Below are 20,846 nucleotides of genomic sequence, written 5' to 3' on the forward strand. Positions count from 1 at the left end.
TAGAAAACATGTAAAAGTGAAAGTGAATACGTGTGCCATAAGTTATTGGCTTCTGTGGATAATTTAAACTCATCTGCTTTCTTCTGTAGGTACTTTTAAAATTTGTAAATGCTTTGACGAGACTTGTTTTTATAGTGATGAAATAGCTCAATGCAATTTAAACATCAGACTAAATATTAACTTTTTTCCCCTCCCACAGTTAGTATACTAGGTTGTAGGTGTATAGTTGTGAATTTTATAATCAAGATTCTTTTCCTTAAGGAGCTTACACTGACATAATTCCATGATGATTGACTTCTTTTTCAAATGTTTATTTTTAAGAGAGCATGTGTGGGGGAGGTATGGAGAGAGAAGGGACAGAGGATCCGAAGCAGACTCCTCCCTGACAGCAGCAAGCCTGGTGCGGGGCTTGAACTCATGAACTGGGAGATCATGCCCTGAGCCCGAGGCTGGACTCTCAACTAGCTGAGTCACCCAGGCACCTCCATGATGATTGACTTTTAACATCTGTATGACAAAAGACTAAAGGGGAGAATGATGTAGGCAAAGGAGTAGCTAATACAAAAGCCCTAAGGTAGAAATCTGTTGTTTGAAAAATAATAGGAAGGAAGGTCTTTGTGGCTGGAGTCCAGTGAACAAGGGTGAGAGATGGGAGATGAGATGGGAGTAATTGGGGAGGTAGACACAGGATAAAATCATGGCACTTCATTAGGTTTTATAAGGACTTTAGCTAATATTCTGTTTGGAAAAGAAGACATGAAAGAGTTTTGAGAAGAGTAAAAGGATCTAGCTTAAATTTTAAAAGGATTACTTTTGCATTTTTGGAGAGACACTGGAAAGGGGAGGAGGAAGAATAATTGGGAGGCTCTTATGAAAATCTAGATGGGAGATCATAATGACTTGAACCAGTGAAGTCTTGGAAGGTGGATGTGAAGGTGATTACAAGTACTGGCATATCTTGTTTTATTGAGCTTTACTATAGTGCGCCTCACAGATAATGTTGTGGGTTTTTTTTTTAATTTTTAATGTTTTATTTATTTCTGAGAAAGAGATAGAGACAGCGTTAGCAGGGGAGGATAAGAGACAGAATGAGACGCAGAATCTGAAGCAGGCTCCAGGCTCTGAGCTAGCTGTCAGCACAGAGCCTGATGCGGGGCTTGAACTCACGAACTGTGAGATCATGACCTGAGCTGAAGTCGGACGCTTAACCAACTGAGCCACCTAGGTGCCCCAATGGGTTGTTTTATATATATATATATATATATATATATATATATGGAGCCGATCTGTCAGCACAATTTTCCCAGCAACATTGCTCATTTCATGTCTCTCTGAACATTTTGGTAATTCTTGCAATATTTCAAACTTTTTGGTTATTGTATTTGTTATGGTGCTCTCTGATCAGTGAGCTTTGGTATTACCCTTGTAATTGTTTTGGGGCACCATGAGCCCCAAACATGGGGTGCCCATATAAGACAGAGAATTTAATTGCTAAGTGTTGTGTATTTTCTGACTGCTCCACCTAGCAACCATTCCCCCATCTTTCTCCATCTCCTTGGGCCTCCCTATTCCCTGAGACCACAATGTTGACATTAGGCCAATGAATAACCCTACCATGGCCTCTAAGGATTCAAGTGAAGAGAAGAGTTAATCTGTGAGGCAGACTTCATTGTTGTCTTCTTTTAAGAAATTGCCTCAGCCATTCCAATCTTCAAAAGCCACCACCCTTGATCAGTCAGCAGCCATCAACATTGAGGCAAGACCTTCCATCAACAGAAAGATTATGACTCGCTGAAAGCTCAGGTAATGTTTAGCATTTTGTGGCAAGAAAGTATTTTTTTAATGAAGGTATGTACATTTTGTCCGATAAGGGTAGTGCATACTTAACAGGCTACAGTGTAGTGTAAACATATTTTTTATCTGTACTAGAAAACGGAAACGTTCACTTGGCTCACTTTACTGCAGTGGCTGGAACTGAACAGCATTATGTCCGAGGTATGCCTATAGTTGATTTCTGGTGATAATTTGAAAGTGGAACCAGTAGTGCTTCATGGTATGGATCACATGTAAGGGCTGAGATTAAAGAGAGACAACTGTGGCCCAAGGATGTTGGCCTGAGGAAGTTGCACACAGGAATACTGAACACAGGTATGAGCAGGAGTGGAATCAGGAGTTGGATTTTGGGATGCCTGTTAGACATCTAGCAGGGGATGACAAGTCTACAGTTCAAGAGCGAGGTCTGGGACACAGATCAAACTGTGGGAGTTATCAGTGTAGAGATAGTATCTAGAGTTTTGTAGGATTGTCATTACTAGAGAAATAATTATAAATAGAAAATTTGAGCCCAGGGCCATTTCAAATTTGAGAAGCTTAAGAAAGGAAGAGAAAGAAAAAGAGCATTCAGGTAGGAGGAGACCTCAAAATTAGTGTTTTGGAAGCCAAGCAAAGACTGGATTTAAAGAAAGAAGTATCAGTAGTAGCCTTGCCAGTGGGTTGAGATGAAGGCTAAGAGGTAACCACTGGATTCAGCAAGATAGAAGCCAATAAAGAGTTTGATAAGAGTTCAGGTGGTAGTGAGGGAGTTTGGAGTGAGTTGGAGAGGAGGACGTGGAAACAGTAGTGAGTGTAGATGACTCTTGAGGAATATAGTTGTAGAGGACGGCAGATAAATGGTTTGGTTACTTGAGGGGGCTGTGGGTAGAGGGACCTTTTTTTTTGTTTGTTTTTACTATTTTTAATGGGAGATATTACATCATGTTTGACTTACGGGAATGAAGCGTTAATGAAAAACTAGTGATGCAGGAGTGTGGGGAGAGTTGCTGACGTGGTGTCCTTGAATAGGAAACGAGAGTACATTAAATAGGATGATGGACGGTTCTCGTAGTAATGAACATATGGATATGGATGCAGGAGGCCGGTAAAGTTGGTGATGAGAACTTGTGCACATTCTCTCTTGATTCCTTCTGTTTGTTCAGTGAACTAGGAAACAAGGTCATCAGCTAAGATTGAGGAGAAAGGAATATTGGATATTTAAGGCAAAAGAGTTACTAAATAAGTCCACGAGAAGAGGAGGAGTGTAAATGGACCAGGGAACCTATGAATTTGCTGGGTAGCATACTCTTTAGGGTTTTAGCCATGAATTTAAAGGCAGACTTGTCACATGATCTTTTGAGAATGGGCTGAATTAAGAATGATAGAGTCTGGGTCTTACTCTTGTTTGTTTGTTTGTTTTTTCAGTAATTACAAAAATGTACTGCTGTGCTGAAAAAATGAAGTTCTAAAGCAATAGTTAATAATATCCCATATAGACAGAAAAATGTCTGAAAAATATATACCAAAGTTATACTATTCCTGGAGCGGGTTAGAAGACTTTTTGCTCTAGATATCTTTTTTTTTTTAATGTTTTATTTCTGAGAGAGAGACAGCATGAGCAGGGGAGGGTCAAAGAGAGGAGGAGATACAGACTCTGAAACAGGCTCCGGGCTCTAAGCTAGCTGTCAGCACCAAGCCCAAAACAGGGCTCGAATTCATGAACCATGAGATCATGACCTGAGTCAAAGTCTGACGCTCAACTGACTGAGCCACCCAGGCACTATCTTATAAATTATTTGAGCTTTTTAAATAAAGGGTTGTATTTTTTAATGTTTATTCATTTCTTTGGAGAGAAAGGGAGGGCAAGAGAGTGGGGGAGGGGCAGAGAGAGAGAGGGAGGGAGAGAATCCCAAGCAGGCATCACACTGTTAGCACAGAGTCTAACATGGGACTCAGTCCCACAAACCATGAGATCATGACCTGAGCCCAAATCAAGAGCTGGACCCTCAACCAACTGAGCCACCTAGGCACCCCAAAGCTTATATACTTTTTATTAAATATTTTGTTGTGAAATATTTTAAACATAGAGGAAAGTATATCCCACAAATATTGTATGCCTACTGTGTGTCAGAGATTTTCTAAGCAAAAATGGATAAAAATAGGTCGACAAATAATAGTCATTCTTATAGAGCTCTCTTCATAGTGGAGAATATAAGAAGACTGCTGAATGCCTTCCACCTTGATTTAACAGGTATTTCCCATACTTGTTACTAATTAAAAAAAAAAAAAAGTATTTCTAACAAGGATTGGTGGCCTATGCTTCTCTTCTTCCCATTCTTCTCCAAGTAGCTACTCTTCGAACTTCATATACTTTTGCCATCCTGTGTTAGTACTGTAAAAGAAACATTTATATACAGTCACAAAGTATGTAGAGCACTACTTGTTTGAACATGTTTTTAATTTATACTCCTGGTTACTCTTGTTTCATTTAGGTTTTTTTTTAATTATTTATTTTTGAAAGAGAGAGACAGAATACGAGTGGGGGAGTGGCAGAGAGAGAGGGAGACACAGATTCTGAACCAGGCTTCAGGTCCTGAGCTGTCAGCACAGAGCCTGATAACGGGGCTCGAACTCACAAACTGTGAGATCACGACCTGAGCCGAAGTCGTACGCTTTAGTGACTGAGCTGCCCAGGTGCCCCTTCATTCAGTTTTTATTAATAGTACATGTACATGGCTTAAATGTCACATAGTTTTACATGCAAACTGTTGTCCTCAGTTATACTTCTTATATTCTGCTCTTTTTCTGGTCCTTAAAAGCATTCACTTTCACGGGCGCCTGGGTGGCTCAGTCAGTTAAGCATCCAACTTATGCTCAGGTCATGATCTCACAATTCCTGGGTTCGAGCCCCGTGTCGGGCTCTGTGCTGACAGCTAACTCAGAGCCTGGAGCCTGCTTCAGATTCTGTGTCTCCCTCTCTCTCTGACCCTCCCTTGCTCACGCTGTCTCTCTCTCTCTCTGAGAAATAAATAAAAAAATTTTTTTAAAAAAAAAAAGCATTCACTTTCAACCTTCAGCCTCCCTCTCATTTTTTTTTTTGACCGATTTCTTCCTGTATTTACTTCCATGTGTCAGAAAAAAAACTTGCTTAATATGTTCTTAAGCAATTTGTCTGTGGTGTTTTCCATCAACTTACCAATGCCTAATGTGATTTAGCTCTCTCATTTCTCTCTTCCCCGGCATACAGAGATATCTCTTATCCCCACCTTTGTTTTCTTTTCATGTTTATCTTATTTATTTTTGAAAAAGAGAGAGTGTGCAAGCAGGGAAGGAAGAGAAACCGAACCAACTGGCAGCATAGAGCCCAATGTGGAGCTCACATTCACGGATCTTGAGATCATGACCTGAGCAAAAATCGGTCACTCAACCAACTGAGCCACCCAGACTCCCATCCCACCTTTTTCTTTTGTTTATTTTATAGATTTTATTGTTAAGAGAGAGTGTGCGTGAATGGGGTGGAGAGGGACAGCGAGAATCTCAAGCAGACTCCATGCATGGCGCCTGATGCAGGGCTTGATCTCCTGAGCCAAAATCAGGAGTGAGAGGCTTACCTGCGTCACAAAGGTGCCCAAGATTTACACCGAATGTGGGGCTCAAATTCCCAACCCCAAGATCAGGAGTCACGTGCCCTTCTGACTGAGGCGGCCAGGCACCACCCCCCAACCATTTTATTATTGATTTTCATTAAATTAATATTCAAAGTTTTCAGTATCATGATCACTAAATGTTTTTCAGAACTGGGCCAACATACTATTATTACATTTTCTTTCTTGCATAACTCTTTACTGTTCTTGATTAATCAGTGCCTTTTTCCTTTGTATGGATTTCTCTTTCCAGGTCTAATTTTGCTCCAACTCTACCAAGTGTAAATTCCCATTCAGTATATTTTTAAAAAGCAGTTTCTAAATTTGTTTTGGGAATATCCTTCTCATAACTCCCCTTTTTGTTCTCCTGTGGACTGATTATTCCCTGGGTCTGTTGCATAACTATAGTCAAGGTTTTGTTTTCTTTAAACATTATTGGGGGAAATCCTTGTATTTCTCTTTTGTGTTGTCCTTTTTTTTGTTTTCTCTATGTTTCTTTTTGATTACCCCTTTGTATGTTTTTAAAGTGAATGTAAATGGTATACTCTGCAAATTTCTGCAACTTGGCTATTGTTCATTCAACATTGTTTTGAAGATTTATACAAGGAAGAAATCTATTTTAATTGTTGTATAGTATGCAATTGTATGAATGAGACAGTGTTTTTTTGTTTCTGTATTGATAGATATTTTCACTAATATTTATGTAAGACCTTAAATTTTTACCAAACTGATGGGTGAAATTTGAATATCATTGTTATTTTGATATGCATTTCTCAATTACTGATGAAGTAGAGCATCTTTTCTCATTTTGACCTGCATTTGTTTTGGTTTCATTTTTGGTTTTGAGAAAGAGTGCCTGGAAGCAGGGAACAGGGGGAGAGGGAGAGGGAGAGAGACTCTTAAGCAGGTTCCATGCCCAGTGAGGAGCTCGATGTGGGGTTCGATCTTATAACCATGAGATCATAACCTGAGCAGAAATCAAGAGTCCGATCCTTAACTGACTGAGCCACTCAGGTGCCCTACAGGTATCAGGCTCAGCGTGGAGCTTGTCACAGGGCTCAATCCCACAGCCCTGGGATCATGACCTGAGCTGAAATGAAATCAAGAATCAGATGCTAAACCAACTGAGCCACCTAGGTGCCTATAAATATACATATATATATATATATATATTTTTTTTTTTTTTAATTTCTAGGAGAGAGAGAGACAGCGCGAACAGGGGAGGGTCAGAGAGAGAGGGAGTCACAGACTGAAACAGGCTCCAGGTTCTGAGCTGGCAGTCAGCACAGAGCCCGACGCGGGGCCCGAACCCACGAACCGCGAGATCATGACCTAAGCGAAAGTCGGACGCTCAACCGACTAAGCCACCCAGGCGCCCCCATATATATATTTTTTTTAATAGCAGTTGACGGTTAATATGTTTTGCCCAATTTTCTTTAAAAAAAATTTTTAAAATCTTTATTTACTTTTGAGAGTGAGACAGAGGGAAGCACAGAATCTGAAACAGCCCCAGGCTCTGACCTATCAACACAGAGCCTGACGTGGGGTTCGAACCCATGAACTGTGAGATCATGACCTGAGCAGAAGTCAGAGGCTTAACCGACTGAGCCACCCAGGCGACTGCTCGCTCGCTCTCTCTCTCTCTCTCTGTCTCTCTCCACATTAACGTGTGTGTGTGTATTTTTTATAACAATTGACGATTTATATATTTTGCCCAATTTTTTATTGTATTATTTGACAGTTTTTGTTGTTGTTTTTTTACAAATAGTTTATTGTCAAGATGGTTTCCATATAACATCCAGTGCTCATCCCCACAAGTGCCCCCTCCATGATTATTTGGCAGTTTTTAATTTTAGCTTTTTGGGAAGAGGTCCTTACCTATTCTGGGTAATAATCTTTTGTTCTATATGTTGTAAGTTTTTCTCCTAGAATGTTGCTTGTCTTTTAGTACTGTTTTTTGTATCTTTTGCATGCAAATGTTATATTTTTGTGTGGACAATAAAATCTTTTTATGATTTTTTTTTGTATTTCAGAAGCTTTTTGCTGTCTTAATGTATGAAGTTTTTTATGTTCTCTTATGGTTACTAAACCTTTAACCGTTTACTTTTTGAATTCTATTTATGTGTGGTATGGGAAGGGATCTAAATTCCATTTTCCCTTTAGGAAAAGTGGGTGTCCTAATCTCATTAATTGATAGCTAATCTTTTTTTTTTTTCTTTCACTCAGAGTTAATAGCATCTTTGTTATATTATCACGTTGTCCACATGCTGAGATTCGTTTTTGGCCTCTCTCTTCTATTCCAATTAGTTTATTTGCCTGTCCCGTAGCCAGGAAAAGTCTTAATACCTGCTAGGTCAAACCCCTCCTCCTACTCATCAAAATAAACCTAGATATTCTACATAATAATTTTAGTATCAGCTTATTGAGTTTCACGAAAAATGTATTTGATTTTGTTGGAAATCACATTGGATTTATAGGTTTGATTTGGGGAGAATTGCTGCCGTTATATTATGTTTTCCCATCTATGCATGAGTGGTATCTTCCCACTGAACATGGTGTATAGGTCTCTTCATTTGGTTTCTTTTCTGTCTCTCAAGACAGTCTTGTATTTTCCACGAAAGTTTTATCAGTTTGTCTTAGCTGTTTTCCTAGGTATGTATAGACTGTGTCTATTCTGAATTGCAACTTTTAAAGTTACATTTTAAAATTTTGTTGCTACTGTGGAGATTTGCTGTTGTTTTTTTTCTTCCTGAGATTGATCTTTTATTAAAAAATGTTTTTAAATGTTTATTTCATTAGCTTAGAGAGAGAGAGAGAGAGAGCATGAGTTGGGGAGGGGCAGAGCAAGAGGGAGTCGCAGAATGTGAGACAGGCTCCAGGCTCTGAGCTGTCAGGCCAGAGCTCGATGTGGAGCTCGAACTTACAAACTGTGAGATCATGATCCGAGCTGCAGTCGGACGCTTAACCAACTGAGCCAGTCAGGCGCCCCCTGCTACTGATATTTTAGTTAACGATTTTATCGAACTCTGTTTATTAGTTCCAGTAACTTAATGGTAGCCTCTTGGATTATATTACCTTTCGTATTATTAGGCAAAAAGATAAAAACGAGTAAGGTACTTCATTATACTTAAGCTTTTATCTTTCTGGCAAGAAAAAGATGTCTTAGAGGTGGTTATTACTACTTTAGGTATGAGAAAGTAGTTTGATTTGAGGAGGGTGGGATTTGAGGAAGGGGGCATACTATATATAGAGAGGTAGAGAGAAAAGATATTTTGAAGGAAAAACATTGTTTTCTTTTTTCCCCTAAAATGAATATGTTATGAAATTAAAATAGTTAAACATCACAGAAATACTTGGAGATATAAAGAAAGTACTAACGGCAGGTTGTTATGATTTTCTGCCACAGCGTCATTTTGCAACTTTCCTTAACTTATAGCATTAGACTTAGTACTCACAGTCCTGAAAGTCAGGTTACTGCAGAAACATTTTTAAATAAAATTACTCAGGTCTAAGCGGAATATTTGGTATAACTCATTAATCTCTTCATTCTTAACTTTCAGTTCACACAAAAGATGTTGGACAACTTCTACAATTTTGCTTCATCGTTTGCTGTGTCTCAGGCCCAGATGACACCAAGTCCATCTGAAATGTTCATTCCAGCAAATGTGGTTCTGAAATGGTATGGGAAACTTTGTATCTCGAATATTAAGGCTTTTAGTCACCTTATATATTTTTTACCTGTGAATGTATTTCTTCTTTGACATTTAAACATATTCTTTTATTGTGGACATCAGCATACATTAATTGTGGTTAATACTGCATGCCGTGAATAAGTGTACTCTGGAGTTCATTGCAAGAAATGTTTTACCCTACATATTCTATTATATAGTAGCCATATGAATTGATAAAGTCAGGAAAATGACCACAGGACCACAATTAAGGATTGTAAGTTTTTACGTGTTTTAAATTATAAGTCACCATATAGGAGTCTTGAAGTACAAAGCAAAGTTTTTTCATAAGTTTAGAAAGTCTTGGTCTACCGTAGACATGTATAAGGCATTAGGGTGGTTTGTACTGCATCCTAACTTGATGATTAATCAAATTTATTTCTCAGCTTTCCCATATTTCTGTTTTATAGGTATTCTTTTCACTTTGAATATCCCAGTGGTGGGATGCATAAGGAGAATTTGTTGAGCAGTGGTAGCATGGTGTAGCATGGATAGCCCTGGAAGGTATTAGGTTTGAGATTTGTTAAAATGTAGATATGTGACCTTGAACAAATTCTTCACTCTCTACTCTATGAAATGAGAGAGGAGGAGGTAGATTTGTTTTTTTTCTTAGGTCCCTTCTAGCTGTCAGATTTGCAGAAGATAAAAATTTAATAAAATTTACTATGATTTGTGCTCTCTGCTACAAGCCAGTCATACTTAACTCACAATGCTTGGTGTCCTTTTATAAGAATCATGAAACTTCCAGATTAATTTTTTGGCTTTGTTATCTCATGTATTTAGAAGGGACATCTAACATTGATTGCTTTTTAATAAGTCTTTTGGTAGATTATGAAAAATCTTAATTTTCTTGTAAATGTTCTTCTTTTGTAGGTATGAAAACTTTCAAAGACGACTAGCACAAAACCCTCTCTTTTGGAAAACGTAATTTGAATAAAATAATTTTTGATGGATTCTGACATATGTCGTCTTTTGAAGAGAAATGTCTCCATTTAAAAGTGTGAAGTCAAAAGGATCATGAAACCTAAGTTTAAAAACTGGTTATTGGGGCACGTGGGTGGCTTAGTAGGTTAAGCGTCCAACTTCGGTTCAGGTCATGATCTCATGGTTGGTGCGTTTGAGCCCTGTGTTGGGCTCTGTACTGACAGCTAGCTCAGAGCCTGGAGCCTGTTGCAGATTCTGTATCTCCCTCTCTCTCTAACCCTCCCCTGCTCACGCTGTCTCTCTCACAATTAAATAAATCATTTAAAAAAAGTGCTTATTGACTCCAGCTTAATTATAATCTCTATAAAAAATTAGAAACATGAAAAATGAAAATATGTCCTCATTAATGAGGTTTTCCCTTAAGCTTAAAATATTCAGATACAAAACACTTTGTTTTGGCTAGGATTCATTTTTTACTTAAAAATAAAGCATATTCACAACAGTAGTGTGGCAAATGCTGTTGCATTTATAATTTTTAATTTATTATTATAGTATTTTGCTAGATTAGTTAACTTAAAATCAACTGTATCAAAGTTTTGGAAAAACACATCAAACGTACATTCTTACCTATGGGGAAATTATTTTCAGTTAGTATTTCTATTTTTTTTAATACTTTATTTGCAAGCTGGTTTCCATATAACATCCAGTACTCATCCCAACAAGTGCCTTCCCTCACACCCATCACCTCTCTTCCCCTGTCCCCCATCTCCATCAGCCCTCAGTTGATTCTCCGCATTCAAGAGTCTCTCATGGTTTGCCTCCCTCCCTCTCCCGAACTATTTTTCCCCTTCTTCTCCCCCATGGTCCTCCATTAGCTTCCCCCTAATCCATGTGTGTGTGCATACATATAGTATCTGTCCTTCTCTGCCTGACTTATTTCACTCGGCATAACACCCTATGGTTCCATCCGTGTTGCTACAAATGGCCAGATTTCATTCTTTCTCATTGCATGGATTATTCCTTTGTAAAAATATACCACATCTTCTTGATCCATTCATCAGCTGATGGAAGCTTAGGTTCTTTCCATGTTTTGGCTACTGTTGAGAGTGCTGCTGTGAACATTGGAGTACCTGTGCCACAATGCATCGGCACTCCTGTATCCCTTGTTTTAAATTCCTAGCAATGCTATTGCTGGGTCATAGGGGAGTTCTAGTTTTAATTTTTTGAGGAACCACCACACTGTTTTCCAGAGGGGCTGCACCAGTTTACCTTCCCACCAACAGTGTAGGAGGGTGCCCATTTCTCCACATCCTCGCCAGCATCTAGAGTCTCCTGATTTGTTCATTTTAGCCACTCTGACCGGCATGAGGTGGTATCTAAGTGTGGTTTTGATTTGCATTTCCCTGATGATAAGGGACGCTGAGCATCATTTCATGTGTCTGTTGACCATCTGGATGTCCTGTTTGGAGAAGTGTCTGTTCATGTTGTCTGCCAATTTCTTCACTGGATTATTTGTTTTTCGGGTGTGAAGTTGCCGGAATTCCTTATAGACATTGGATACTAGCCCTTTATCTGATATGTCAAATGCAACTATCTTTTCGCATTCTGTCAGTTGCCTATTAGTTTTATGGATTGTTTCCTTTGGCGTGCAGCAGCTTTTTATCTTATGAGGTCCCAGTGGTTCATTTTTGCTCTTGATTCCCTTGCCTTTGGGGATGTGTCAAGTAAGAAATTGCTGCGGTTGAGGTCAAGGAGGTTGTTTCCTGCTTTCTCCTCTAGGGTTTTGATAGTTTCCTGTCTCACATCCAGGTCCTTCATCCATTTTGAGGTTCTTTTTGTGTACGGTGTGAGAAAATGATGTAGTTTCATTCTTCTGCATGTTGTTCTCCAGTTCTCCCAGTACCATTTGTTAAAGAGAGGCTGTCTTTTTTCCATTGGATACTCTTTCCCGCTTTGTCAAAGGTTAGTTGGCCATACATTTGTAGGTCCAATTCTGAGTTCTCAGTTCTATTCCATTGGTCTATGTGTCTGTCTTTGTGCCAATAACATACTGTCTTGATGATTACAGCATTGTAGTAGAGTCTAAAGTCTGGGATGAGGATGCCTCCCATTTTAATTTTCTTCTTCAGTATTACTTTGGCTATTCAGGCTCTTTTGTAGTTCCATACAAATTTTAGAATAGTTTGTTCTAGCTTTGACAAGAATGCTGGTGTAATTTTGATTGGGATTGCATTGAATGGGTAGATGACTGGGTAGTAATGACATTTTAGCAATATTTACTCTTTCGACCCATGAACATGGAATGGTTTTCCATTTCTTTGTGTCGGCTTCAGTTTCTTTCATCAGTTTTCTATAGTTTTCATCAAACAGATCTCCTATATCTTTGGTAGGTTTATTCCTAGGTATTTTGTATTTTTTGTGCAATTGCGAATGGGATTAGTTCCTTGATTTTCTGTTGCTGGTGTATAAAAATGCAACCGATTTCTGTACATTGATTTTGTATCCTGCAACATTGCTGAATTCATGGTTCAGTTCTAGTAGGCTTCTGGTGGAGTCTGTTAGGTTTTCTGTGTAGAGTATCATGTCGTCTGCGAAAAGTGAATGTTTGACTTCTTTGCCAATTCTGATGCCTTTTATTTCCTTTTGTTGTCTGATAGCTGATGCTAGGACTTCCAGCACTATGTTAAACAACAGTGGTGAGAGTGGACATCTCTGTCGTGTTCCTGCTCTCCGGGAAAGTTCTCAGTTTTGCCCCATTGAGGATGATGTTAGCTGAGGACTTCTCATAGATTCCTTTTTTGATGTTTAGTTAAGTTCCTTCTATCCCGACTTTCTTGAGAGTATTAAGAGGGGATGCTGTACCTTGTCAAATGCTTTTTCTGCATCTATTGACAGGATCACATGTTTTTATTTTTTCTTTTGTTGATGTGATGTATCACATTGATTGATTTGCGAATATTGAACCAGTCCTGTAACCCAGAAATGAATCCCACTTGATCATGCAGGGACATAAAGCAGCCCTCAATAAATATAAAAGAATTGAGATCATACCATGCACACTTTCAGATCACAATGCTATGAAACTTGAAATCAATCGCAGGAAGAAGTCTGGAAAACCTCCAAAAACATGGAGGTTAAAGAACCCCCTACTAAAGACTGAATGGGTCAGTCAGGCAATTAGAGAAGAAAAAAAATATATGGAAAAAAATGAAAATACAACAATACAAACTACGGATGCGGCAATGGCAGTCCTAAGAGGAAAGTACATTGCACTCCAGCCCTATTTGAAGAAATTAGAAAAAGTGCAAGTACAAATCCTAACAGCACACCGAAAGGAACTAGAGGGATAGCAAGAAGAGCACCCAAACCCAGTAGGAGAAGATAAATATAAAAATCAGGGCAGAAATAAACAATATAGAGACCAAAAAAAACAAAAAACAAAAAAAAACCAGTTGAACTGATCAACAAAACCAAGAGTTGGTGTTTTTGAAAAAATAAACAAAATTAAAAACCTCTAGCCAGGCTTCTCAAAAAGAAAAGTGAGAGCACCCAAACAGACAAAATCATGAATGAAAATGGACTTATTACAACCAACCCCGCAGAAATACAAGCAATTATCAGGGAATACTATGAAAAATTATATGCCAACAAACTAGATAACTTAGAAGAAATGGACAAGTTTCTAAACACACACTCACTACCAAAATTCACACGGGAAGAGAGAGAACATCTGAAGAGACCCATAACTAGTGAGTAAACTGAATCAGTTATCAAAAATCTCCCAACAAATAAGAGTCCTGGGCCAGATGGCTTCCCTGGGGAATTCTACCAGACATTTAAAACAGAATTAGTACCCATTCTTCTCAAGCTATTCCAAAAAATAGAAATGGAAGGAAAACTTCCGGACTCATTTTGCAAAGCCAGCATCACTTTCATTCCCAATCCATACAGACACCTGGCAAAAAAAGAGAACTATAGGCCAATATCCTTGAAGAATACAGGTTGAAAAATCCTCAACAAGATACTTGCAAATCGAATCCCAACTGCACATAAAAATCCCACCATAATCAAGTGGGATTCATTCCTCGGCTTCAGTAGGTCTTAAGATTACAAGTTTTTCCATTGACACAGGTTGATTAGCAGTTTTATATCTGCAAAATCATACATGTTTATTTGTTTAATAAAATTGTCTTGGCTAATAATCATGAGGTTTTATTTAATGCTGGCAGTGTTGTGAGGCATTTGTATGTAGAATATAGGATTTAATTCCTTTGCCTATTAAGGTAAAGCCATTGTGTCTCCAGATGGGAATCCATGGCTCATTTATACTGGTGATATCCATTGACCAAAACCCACCAAGATATCAGTGTGATCAAAGCTAGGTTCATTAGCTAGCTGCACCAAAGTAGTCAGACACTAGAAGAACTGTGGGTGTCTCCAGAGGAAGAGTGCATATAGGAGTTTGGGGCGTTTAGTTACTTTTTAAACATTTTGGCAAGCATTCGTGAAAATTAGGAAACTACAGAGTTGCTAGTACAGTCAGTGTTGTTAGAACGCTTGACTATGCAGACTTATCATTAGATTGGTTTGTGGTCTTTTTTTTTTTTAATGTTTTATTTATTTCTAGGAGAGAGAGAGAGAGAGACAGTGTGAGCAGGGGAGGGTCAGAGAGAGAGGGAGTCACAGACTGAAACAGGCTCCAGGCTCTGAGCTGGCAGTCAGCACAGAGCCCGACGCGGGGCTCGAACCCACGAACCGCGAGATCATGACCTAAGCGAAAGTCGGACGCTTAACTGACTAAGCCACCCAGGCGCCCCTGGTTTGTGGTCTTATCTTGAAACGTGTATCTGATTGAGCAATAAAAGTTTGAGCTAGGCAACCTCTTGTGTTGTCCAAGTTTGGTAAACTTACACGTTTTGCAAGTCGTTCATTGTGCAACTTGTAGTTTCTATTTTTTATTTATTTTTAAATTTATATCCAAGGTAGCATATAGTGCAGTAATGATTCCAGGAGTAGATTCCAGTGGTTTATCCCCTGTGATCACACCAACAAGTGTCTTCCTTAATGGCCCTTGCAGTTTCTCTTTCAGTTTGTAATTCTCTTCTGGTCTTTATATTTGGTCTATGTTGAAGGATACACCATCATCTTCTGAAGTTGTGATCAAGCCAGATTAGCATTGCGCTTTACTGGGTTATCATTGTGTATCAAGAATCTAATGGTAGTCCTCAGTCTCAGGTCTTCATGTTAATAAGGGTTCTTGTTGAATCACGTGACTTGACATTGGCTGCACAACAGCATTTAGGACTCAGAGCAGAAAGCATCTGCCATTTGTAACAAAATTACCAAAAGCAACATGATTATTCTTCTCCTAGAATGCAAAGCCAGGAGCCTAGGTTACAAAATGCAAGCTACAGAAACATATCTCCAAGTCCAGCTGGGTCTGTTCTATAGGTAGGTAGCTTCTTTCTTTAGCTTCATCAAAGACCATTGAACCTGTCTAGTCATCTTTATAGATCTTTATATATACTATAATAAATGCAAACTGCCCCTTGGATTGCCAAGAGGAAATAAACCATGTGATTTCCCATGACAATTCTGGGCAATGAATTTAACCTGGTTTGTTGGGCTTCCAAAGCCTGAGTCAAAATTTGAACCACTTTTCCTAGTCATATTCAAGAGAGTTTGCATTTTTTTGAGCGCTTTCCTGAGTAGCCTACTCCTGCTTCATTTTGGAAGTCTCTGGTTATCTTTCCCAAGTAAACATGCTACTCTGGATATGAAAGGGCTTTAAGGAACTGAAGGCTTCAATATCATTCTGTACACACAAGACAGGTTTGGGTTTAGGAGGTAGGGAAAAGCCTGGTGTAGACCTAAGTAATCCCTGATGACATACAGAAAATTAGGAATATAAATAATATTTGATCACAACAGAAATGAGCCATTCATTGTTTCCTTGAAGTGGGCACATGTCAGTGGAGTTTATTCCTGGTTAGAAGTCTGGAAACTCTTTGGAGAAATGATTAGTGCCATGAGAATAGCTCCAGCATTTGTTCCCTTCCCTGGTAAGTCTGGTTTGCTGACAATGCTCTTATGTAATTATAGCAGAAGGATTTTGTTGACTTGGAGTCCTCTTTTCAGGTTTTATAAGAATGAAGGCCAGGGCTAAAAATTCAAGTATCAGAAGAGACCTTTGGGAGAAAATTGATCTCAGGAGTTTAAAGGAACAGCTCTTACATCTTTAATGGTGGAATTTTACAAGTATAGAGAGTAGCTGTGGTCTGAGAAAACTATAATATGGAATGCGAAACAAGTTTCATTTCTTAAGGTGGCCCCCAAAGACCGTAAGGATTGAGAATAAAATGACATAGATATCTAAGAGCATTTGGGGAAACTTTAGGATTATCTCTAGGAGATTCCAAGCTATAATAAGCAAAAAGGGAAAAAGAGCAAGATATCAGAAAATTAATCATGTTTTTTCCCCTGGGCAGAAGCAGTTGTCATCTGCCTGACCTGAGGGTTTATGGTGAGGTAGTCTTCCTTTAAAGATCATGCGTCCGGAGAATCCCTGAGAAGCAGTGGCTCAAAGTCTCCTGATGGAGTGGTTGTCCAGCTGCCTGGAGAAGACATGTTATTTAGTTGGGAAACATGAATCCAGGAATCATTGTCTTGGACTTCAACTGCCATGATAGTTCTAATATCCGATCAGCTTATTTTTCATTGAAGGCAGTTTTTCTTTGATGTCTCTTCCAGAAGACCAAATTAGCTGAAGATTAAGGATGTTACGGACAGTGATGTTTTTGTAGAATGGTGAGTTGAATTCACTATTGAGGTATAGCACAATTATAGGACGATTATAAACTGTTACTACCAGACAGCATAGGTATTACGGATGATGACAGTTTTCTAGGCCTGTAATTTATCTCACAAAGGATATATGTTTTTGAGACAAAAACAAACCTATGATACAAAGGTTATTGTATCAGTCTTTACAGAACGGTATGTTTCTTTTTACTTGAACTGCGTACAGTCATTTGCTTTGGTGTGAGTGTGTGTGTTCTCATGAAATTTGTATGTTGAAATCCTAATGCCCAGTGGGATGGCATTAGGGCCTTTGGGAATTGATTCGGTCATGAGATTAATGCCCTTACAAGAGAGACCCCAGAGAGTTCCTTTGCCCCATCCACTATATGAGGATACATGGAAAAGTGGGAACCTGCAAGAGGGCTCTCACACTGGACATCTTGTTGTTAGGCTTCCCACTTCCAGAAAGAAGCTTTCCTTGTGAGAAACAAGTTTTTGTTGATTAGAAGCTACCTGGTCTCTGCTATTTTGTTCCAGCAGCTTGAATGGACTAAAACACGTTGAAACATTTTTATTAACACGTTTTACTTATGCATAATTTAGGAAGCCTAAACTCTTGATTTTTCAAGTTTTTTTCATTTAAGTTTGCTTTTTAAAATATTTTTAATGTTTAGTTATGAGAGAGAGCGAGTGAGAGACTGACAGACAGCGGGGGAGGGGTAGAGAAAGAGGGAGACAGAATGTGAGGTAGGCTCCAGGCTCTGAGCTGTCAGCACAGAGCCTGATGTGGGCTAGAATCCATGAACCATGAGATCATGACCTGAGCTGACGCTGGATTCTTAACCAAGCCACCCAGGTGCCCCTATGTTTGATTTTAAAAAATACTTCTTAACAATAGTTTTGAATTAAAATTTGGAGAATGTCAAACTTAATTTTTCCTATTATCATTTCTTCTATAAATTGAAGGAAACTCAAAGTTCAGTCAAAAAGACATTTTAACATTTTATTAAGCTTGAATTTGGGAAAGGCAAAATCATAAAGAGATGTCAGAGGAGACAAGGTATGAATGGGAGTCAAAGACATCCAAAGGTAAGAAATAATCTTAGCCAATATCTATATTCAGTATACTAGGAAAAATAGTAACACCATTTACCAACTGTGACCCATGGATCTATTTTTTCAAATGCTTCTAAGTAAATTACTTCTTTAACAAAAAGTAAAAGAATGGCAAGAAATGTTATTAGAACTTTAAATAATGAGAAAGTAGCAAACTAGATTTCGTATTTTCATAGTTTTGATGATACATGTTCCTGATAAGGGCATTGTCTTCTGAATGTAACTATCAGTTGTCATGTTTGAACCTGGAACATGTTCATCTTGTAAATGCTGATTCTAGATTTCAAATACATCTCTAATAGGTCCTACCTTGTCATTACTTTCTGGTTCTTATATCCTCCAAATGCCATACTCGAAGAATTAATTGAAAACTGGCAGCGAATGATTTTGTAGACAAGAGAATGGCTGTCTTCTTAGCCCCCTGGTGGTAAGACATTTTCATTTTTAGACATAGAACTATCTGTTAGAATGCTCAAATAATGTTTTATTCCGTGTCTTTTCTTTCCATCACTTTTGTGTACACATCTGCTTTCCTCATTTGCCTATTTAAAGAAAGAGCTTATTGAGATATGTCACATACCATCAGACTCACTCAAAGTGTACAATTCTGTGTTTTACAGTATATTCATAAGTTTGTGTGACCTTCATCGATCTAATATTAGACCACTTTTATCCCCCTAGAAGAAGCTCCACATCCATCAATAGTTAATCCCAGCCTCCAGCCCCCAGTCACTTCACCAGCCGTAAGCAACTGCCAATCTATGTTCTCTCCTATGGATTTGCGTTTTCTGGGTATTTTATGTAAATGGAGTCCTAATGTATGTGGTCTTTTGTGACTGGCTTACTTCACTTAGCATAATGTTTTCAAGATTCATCTATGTGGTAGTGTATCAGTACTTCATTCCTTTTTTTTTTTTTTCTTAAGGAGATTCATTTTAAAAATGCTTATTTATTTTGAGAGGAAAGCTGGAGCAAGGGAGAGGCAGAGAAGGAGGGAGAGAAGAGAATCCCAAGCAGCAGCCCTCCGCTCATGTGCAGCTCAGTGAGGGACTCGATGGGTGGGGGTGGGGGGTTGAACCCAGGAACTGAGATCATCACCTATGTGAAACAAAGAGTCGCTTTTAAATAGGCAAATGACGAAAGCAGGTTATTTCTTACTTTTGCATGTTTTAGACTCATATTCATATCTGTTTCCTCTGACACCTATTTATGATTTTGCCTTTCCCAAACTCAGGCATAGTAAAATTGTTAAGATGTCTTTTTGCTTGAACTCTGTGTTTCCTTTAATATAAACTGATTAGTGCAGGTGCTTCTGTAGATTAAAAAGAAAATCCCTTACCATCTGCTTCATTTGTCTTCTTAAGGCACTACTCAAATGAACAATTTGGCTTATATCAAAAATTTCCCTAATTGGCCACTTGTAATTCCAAATGGCCTTTGGTTAATTTTGTAATTGAGAAAGGTATGTGCAAAAATGAGAAAATAGAGGTCAGCGTTCTGCCAAGAGGTAGGCCAAGTGTTTTGCAGATGAATCCTAAGACAGCGAGGCAGACTTAGATTAAAAGGGAAAGTATTCCTTCTGTGAATCTCTGGGGTCATTTATTCATAGTCTCCTAGCAGGTGGAACATTAAGAGAATATCTTTCCCAAAACCAAGTTTTCACACACAGACAAGACTAAAGAACATTCTTAGATGGCCTTAATTGAAAAAGTTAAATTTTTTAAAGTTTGCCTAAATGCTGCCAGGTTATTAAGACCTTGTGAAGTCATCAATCCTTGGATGGGAAGTTTGGAGAACAGATTTAATGGGTCTTTTTTTATTTGAAGTTTTTATTTATTTTTGAGAGACAGACAGAGACAAAGAGTGACTGGAGGAGGGGCAGAGAGAGGGAAACACAGAATCTGAAGCAGGCTCCAGGCTCTGAGCTGTCAGCCCAGAGCCCCATGCCGGGTGGGCTTGAACCCAGGAACTGGGAGATCATGACCTGAGCTGTTCATGATGCTGAACTGACTGAGCCACCCAGGTGCCCCGGATTTAATGGGTCATTAACTGATTTATTGTGAACTCCATTTATGGACATGCAGCAGTACTATAGACAGTAGACAGGCTACTATGTTTATAATTTCATGGCCTGATGCATTATTAAAATACAACTAAAAAACCAAGATAATGTCCAACAAAATATGCTAAAGACTACCACTCTAACTTATGCAGTCAATGCATTAGTTTAGAAATGTCTTTTTAAAATACTTTCTTAAGTGTTTATTTTGAGAGCGAGACAAAGAGAGTGAGCGGGGGAGGGCAGAGAGAGAAAGAGAGAGAATCCGTCTTTCTCTAATGGCAAGATGGCTAATGGTAAATCAAAGATTTGTCAGACTTTCACCAAGGAAAATGATTAAGTAATCAGATAGCCAAAGAGTCCCAGGGGAATTTCTTTCAAGGACAAAACTCAAAAACCCGACAGTGAAGAACTCAATGAAAACATTGGAATTCAATTTCAGTACAAGGTTGACTCTCAGCAAGTAGAAGTTAAAGGGATTTCAGACGTGTACACTACTATCCAGTAGAGGGTCTGCACCATGATAGCAAGCGTCTCAGTGGACTTAAACCTGTTAAGTCTACAATATAAATACCGGTAGGAATAAACTGTTATTCAAACAAAGTTAGGTTTATTAGGGTGCTGTAGCAAGTGCACACTAAGGGAACAGTAAGGCCTCTCAAAGGGGAAGAATTAGGAAGGGCTTTTGTGGTAGCTGGAGTTAGTATTGGATTATGATAGGGACACATTGTTGAAATAGTCAGTGGTCTTTAGGGTATTATA

The 20,846-nt window shown here is 38.7% G+C and overlaps 1 protein-coding gene across 2 annotated transcripts in view; it reads left to right on the top strand.

Moving 5' to 3' along the window:
• LOC120220057 (protein Hikeshi) overlaps positions 1-10,143 on the top strand; it is a 44,165-nt gene extending 34,022 nt beyond the window's left edge. Inside the window, exons 4-5 of one of the 2 annotated variants that reach the window (XM_039217030.1) lie at positions 9,017-9,135; positions 9,595-9,998. In XM_039217030.1, the coding sequence (XP_039072961.1) occupies positions 9,017-9,135; positions 9,595-9,670 (195 nt within the window). In that variant the 3' untranslated portion in view covers positions 9,671-9,998. Of the gene's footprint in view, positions 1-9,016; positions 9,136-9,594; positions 9,999-10,057 lie in introns of those variants that run through there. The other variant, XM_039217031.1, reaches the window with a different exon arrangement.
• The last annotated feature ends 10,703 nt before the right edge of the window (positions 10,144-20,846 follow it).

This window comes from Hyaena hyaena, unplaced genomic scaffold, assembly GCF_003009895.1.
Source record: "Hyaena hyaena isolate Hyena2069 unplaced genomic scaffold, ASM300989v1 scaffold_667, whole genome shotgun sequence".
In the NCBI taxonomy this organism is placed as follows: domain Eukaryota; kingdom Metazoa; phylum Chordata; class Mammalia; order Carnivora; family Hyaenidae; genus Hyaena; species Hyaena hyaena.